Here is a 5,006-nt window from a genome sequence, read left to right as displayed (position 1 = left end):
TACTGCTATCGAAGTGTAGTCTCAACGCTGAAAGAGTATTTGCTTCGGCCTGGATTTGCTGAAGCTTGTGAAGAATTGCGTGAGAGACAGGTTGCAGAAAATACACTAGCACATGTTTATGATAGCAGGATTTGGAAACAGTCTCAATATGTAAATGGTGCTCCATTTGTTGCAGGTGAGAGGAGCTATGCTTTCATGCTAAATGTTGACTGGTTCCAGCCCTTCAATCATACACCCTACAGTGTACGAGTGACCTACATGGTACTGCTCAATCTTCCTCGAAACCAGAGGTTTCTCAAGAAAAACTTGTTTGTTGTTGGAATAATTCCGGGTCCCTATGTATCCTCTCTTACAATAAATTCTTATCTTGAGTCCCTGGTGGACGAGCTAGAGCATCTATGGCAAACTGGAGAATGCTTCAAATCTAGTCGATCAATACGATTTGCAGAGCGCTATAGGGCAGCATTAGTCTGTGTCACATGTGACATTCCGGCATCGCGCAAAGTTGGCGGATTTCTTGGTCATGACCTTCTTTAGGCTGTAACAAGTACAAGAGAGAGTTTGCTGGTGGATGCCAAGACAAGGAGCTTTCTACTTTTGCTGATTTTCTGCCACGGGAACCAAGAACAGACAACAACCACTGTGAGCAGGTTAGGTTGATGAAGCAAGGAAAGACAAAACAGGATAGATTGAGACTACAGAGAGAGAGACTGGTGTTAGGTACACTGAGCCGCTTCCTTTGTCCTACTATCAACCCATTCGTTTTGTTGTTATTGACCCGATTCACAACTTGTTTCTTGGTACTGCAAAACATGTATTAAAAATGTTGTGCAATGACCAGCAGTCAACTTCATGTGCATCTGTTTTGTCCAAGTCTGCTCTTGAGACAACTCAGAGTAGACTTGACAATTTGAAACCGCCTTCACATGTGGGACGAATTCCACTTTAAATTGCATCAGGCTACTCTGGGTTTACTGCCGATCAATGGAGAGCGTGGACAGTTGTGTATTCTTCCTACGCATTATTGGGACTGTTGTCTATATATTGGGGTCTATACCTTAGGGACTGGTGCATACGTTGGGACTGTTGTTGTTTATGACTTTGAGACGTGATGATCACATGCAATGATGGTGATTGGTTGATTTATGTCTCATGGTGTAGACATAAGGGACTGCATGCTGCTTGCGCAGTTTCCAGTTGGCCTGCAAGTGATTGAAGAGAATGCGTCGTTCTGTGAGAGCTAATCCGTGGCTCTCGCTCTCTAGACACTTCAGCTACGTCGCCCATCGTCTGCGACTGGATGCCGCGCTGCTCAGTCGTCTTGTGGAAGTGGAAATGATGAGCAGAGACGAATACGACGAGTTGACGAATGAATGTTTTTTAAAGAGAAAGAGAATGAATCTTCTATTGAAAGATATCCTTCCTAGACAAGATCCTACACTATTCGACACGTTCTGCAAGATAGTGAGTGAACAGGGTCAAGGATTTATTGTTGAGAAGCTCAAGGAAGGTCGAGATGAAATCGTCAAGTCTGCAGCATGTGAGACTTGCTCATCGTGTTGACGAGAGACATTCCTTTAATGATGCTTGTTGTCGTAGATGAAAAGGAAACGAAAGAGTCAGACACAACAGAAACCGTTAGTTGCATGATTGCTCCCACAGCGAAGGAAAGTCCCGAAGATGGTGCAATGTCAACATCACGTGACTTTGGTAAGATGACGTGTTTGTGAGTCTTTGCATTTCATGACTTGATCTTGTAGCAGCTGCTATGGAAACGTCAGGGAGAGGCAAGGACACACCGACGGTTTTTACAGAACGTATGAGAACTAGTACGTCATCTGCGCATGCGTTTGTTCTCGGACTGGAATCTGCGCAGGCGCACTCGTCCCGCCTTGACGAAAAGGAGTCGTGGCCTGCCATTCGAAAAAACTACCTCTTCCTATTAGAACGACTTTACCTCAGCGCACAATTTCTTGGCTGTTTGTATCAGGAAAGTTTTATCAACAAAGATGACTTGGACGCTTTCCACAACATCTCTCTTCCTCGTGATCAAAAGTTTCGTCTCCTTCTTGTTGAAATTCTTCCCAGTAAACCACCTACCATGTTTACCACTTTCTGCAACATTCTTCGCCACCTAGGCCAACCACATGTCGCTGAAAGGCTGGAAAGGTATGACACGGACAGACTGGATTGTGTACAAGGTGAGTGTCTTGTGTGTTGTTTGTAGTCAGTTTTGCGACATGACGTACGAGTTGTTGCACGTAGGAAGTAGTAGATCACAAGAGGAAGAGGAGAAATTGACATCTCAAGTGGCTCGACTGGAAAGAGAGAAAACAGAAGCTGCAAACGCACGTGCTGATGCTGCAGAGGCTCGAGCCAGCGCAGAAACAGTTCGCGCTGATGCTGCAGAGGCTCGAGCTGATGCTGCAGAGAGCAAAGCGAAGAAAGAAGTGGCAGAAAAGATGGAAGAAAAATGGACAATTTTGGCTCTTCGATGCGACAAAGCACAACACGCAGAAGGGGTTGATGTACGTGAGTTATAATTTCAACTATTACATTAGATAGTAACGTACATCCTGAACTAGCCTTGTACCAGACCCTCTAGTGCCATCATGCCGGGAGGGAAGGGGAACGGTTCCCGTATGACAGGATATCTTATTGTGTGGTGTTCTACTAGAACCAGGCATGACAGCGCGAGAGGGTCTGGTAGAGGCTAAGCTGAGCTTACAGTAATAGAGAATTGCATGTAGATGTTTAGCAGACACCAGCTCATTAATATTATTATGTTGGGTGGAAATTGAATGAGATGGTTGCAGTTGGAGGAAAGTAAAGTGTTTGTATGTGTTGATTAGTTTGTGGTTATATTTGTTTGTGGATATGAGGGGTGGATGTGAAGTGTGGAGGTGGATGTGAAGTGTTGAGGTGGAGTGACGTGGAAGGTGGGGAGGGGCATGAAAGGACATTGGAGTACATAAACTATGAGTATAATATGTACCGTTTGTTTACAAAAATACAGTTTGTGTTCTCAGTTGAGGGGCAGCTACCCCTATGGTTCTCTAGCTCTGCCTTCATTGAAAAATATGCGTGCATTTTATCAGTATGTGTCTGTTTGTGTGTGTGTGTGTGTGTGTGTGTGTGTGTGTGTGAGAGAGAGAGAGAGAGAGAGAGCGTGTGTGTGTGTGTGTGTATGTGTGTGTGCGTGCTGTGTGCATGTGCATGCATGTGTGCGTCTGTGAAAGAGTGTGTGGGTGTGGGTGTAGGTATGGGTGTGGGTGTAGGTATGGGTGTGGGTGCATGTGTGCGCGCGCGCGCGCGCGCGTGTGTGTGTGTGTGTGGGAGAAAGTGCATGGGTCTCTGTGCGCGCGCGCGTGTGTGTGCGCGTGTGTGTGTGTGCGTGTGTGTGTGCGTGCGTGCCTGCGTGTGGATGTGCATGCATGTGCAGTGGCGGATCCAGGATTCTCACCAGGTACAGGCGCGGTCTGTCAGGTTCGGTAATGACGTCACCAGTTAGTCACGTGTCCATGTTCAACATTTTCGCAGCTGGCCCTCTAGGAATATCTTATAGTCATCAGTTCAAATGAGGTCGAGTTTGTGATATTTTTATATTATAACTATATTTCACTTTACTCGACACATGCAAAACAGGTTGATATATAACATCAGAAAACAGAGGAGTGTGGAAAAGTAACATCACTGATTCAGAACTGAAGAAGAAATCTGATGGACCGACAATACAACCATCACTGAAAACAATGTCACCGTCACTGTGATTGTGCTTCTTCTGTTGTAGCAGTTGGATCCAGGAACAGCAAGCGTCTCGGATATGCCTTCGCAAAAGAGTCTATCACACGCTCATGGTTGACAGACAAGTCCTTGTGGACAAACATGAGCACTAGCGCATTTAGCCTGTCTTGTGCCATCGTGCTCCGCAGGTCTGTTTTGATCAGCTTTAGTGCAGAGTTCGCTCTTTCAACTGTGGCTGTGGTGACGGGTATTATCAACAACAGGCGAAGAATGCAGACAATGTTGGGATATGCCACTTCATTCACAGCATCCAGCGTCTCTGTAACACTGGTTGGTAAGGTAGCAGCACCTGCATACTCCCACTTCCTCTTCCATCGGCGTATCTCGGCCTCGAAAGTTGGGTCATCAGGCAAATCTGGAGCATAAGCCTTCAGAATAGCTGCCTGGAGGTGAGGAGTGAGGCTCTGGCAGTGTTTTGGCAGGAGCAGCAGTCCTTGCACTGATGCATGGCTCATGTCAGTGAACCTACTGCCAAGTTCACTGATCATGCTGTCAATGAATGGAATGAAGACAGCTCTCCGCCAGTAGCTCTCTGGAGTTGATGCAGGATGATTGCTGCGTAGTGTCTGTCGTGCAGCTAAGCGAGGAACTTGTGGATGGTCTTGGTCTAAGACACGGGATGTAACTGCTGATGCAGAGGCGAAAATTGAAGAGAATTCTCTCTCACTGTTACTTCTGATCTCTTCTAACAGACCTAGAACTTGGTTGATTTCACCATATGCCTCCAGCACATCCAATTGCGATCCTTGCAGTAGAACACTCAGACACTTTGTGTAACCGAACAGATATGTGCAGCAGTGCAGAGCTACGATGAATGAATCTGACGTTGTCGAGCGGAGGAGGCCATTTGCCTCAGTGACAGACTTCGCATCGTACTTAGAGGCAGCAGTTGGAGTGGCAATGATCTGGCCTGAAATAACTTGGAGGCAGTGGACTAAGGCAAAGTACATATCTCTGAAGTCTTTTAAGGCAGTATGCCGTTCTACCCAGCGAGTTTCACACAGTAGCTTTAGCTTCTGAGCTTTGATTGGCTTTTCACCGGCAGATGTCCGCTTGGTGTTTTCTTGTTCAACACTCTGCTCTAATGTACGTTGCCGTTTTGGGGAGTACTTGAAGAAGAGCCCAACAGCCTTCAAGTCGGAAAGCATGCAGTGAACTTCAGACACATTACAAGACTTTGTCAACGCCAAGTTCAGTTGGTG

At 46.3% G+C, this 5,006-nt stretch overlaps 2 protein-coding genes across 2 annotated transcripts in view; one reads left to right on the top strand and one right to left on the bottom strand.

Annotated features, from left to right (window-relative positions):
- The first annotated feature begins 1,134 nt into the window (after positions 1–1,134).
- Positions 1,135–5,006, top strand: part of LOC134177341 (uncharacterized) — a 7,094-nt gene continuing 3,222 nt past the window's right edge. Inside the window, exons 1-4 of the mRNA XM_062644114.1 lie at positions 1,135–1,540; positions 1,600–1,710; positions 1,761–2,201; positions 2,266–2,528. Of these exons, the coding sequence (XP_062500098.1) occupies positions 1,222–1,540; positions 1,600–1,710; positions 1,761–2,201; positions 2,266–2,528 (1,134 nt within the window). The 5' untranslated portion in view covers positions 1,135–1,221. The remainder of the gene's footprint in view (positions 1,541–1,599; positions 1,711–1,760; positions 2,202–2,265; positions 2,529–5,006) is intronic.
- LOC134176964 (52 kDa repressor of the inhibitor of the protein kinase-like) overlaps positions 3,762–5,006 on the bottom strand; it is a 1,875-nt gene continuing 630 nt past the window's right edge. The window contains exon 1 of the mRNA XM_062643661.1: positions 3,762–5,006. This exon is cut by the window's right edge and continues 630 nt beyond it. Within this exon, the coding sequence (XP_062499645.1) occupies positions 3,762–5,006 (1,245 nt within the window).

Source organism: Corticium candelabrum, chromosome 3, assembly GCF_963422355.1.
Source record: "Corticium candelabrum chromosome 3, ooCorCand1.1, whole genome shotgun sequence".
Taxonomy (NCBI): domain Eukaryota; kingdom Metazoa; phylum Porifera; class Homoscleromorpha; order Homosclerophorida; family Plakinidae; genus Corticium; species Corticium candelabrum.
Note: the sequence above shows the minus strand (reverse complement) of the source record. Positions and strands in the feature narration are given on the sequence as shown.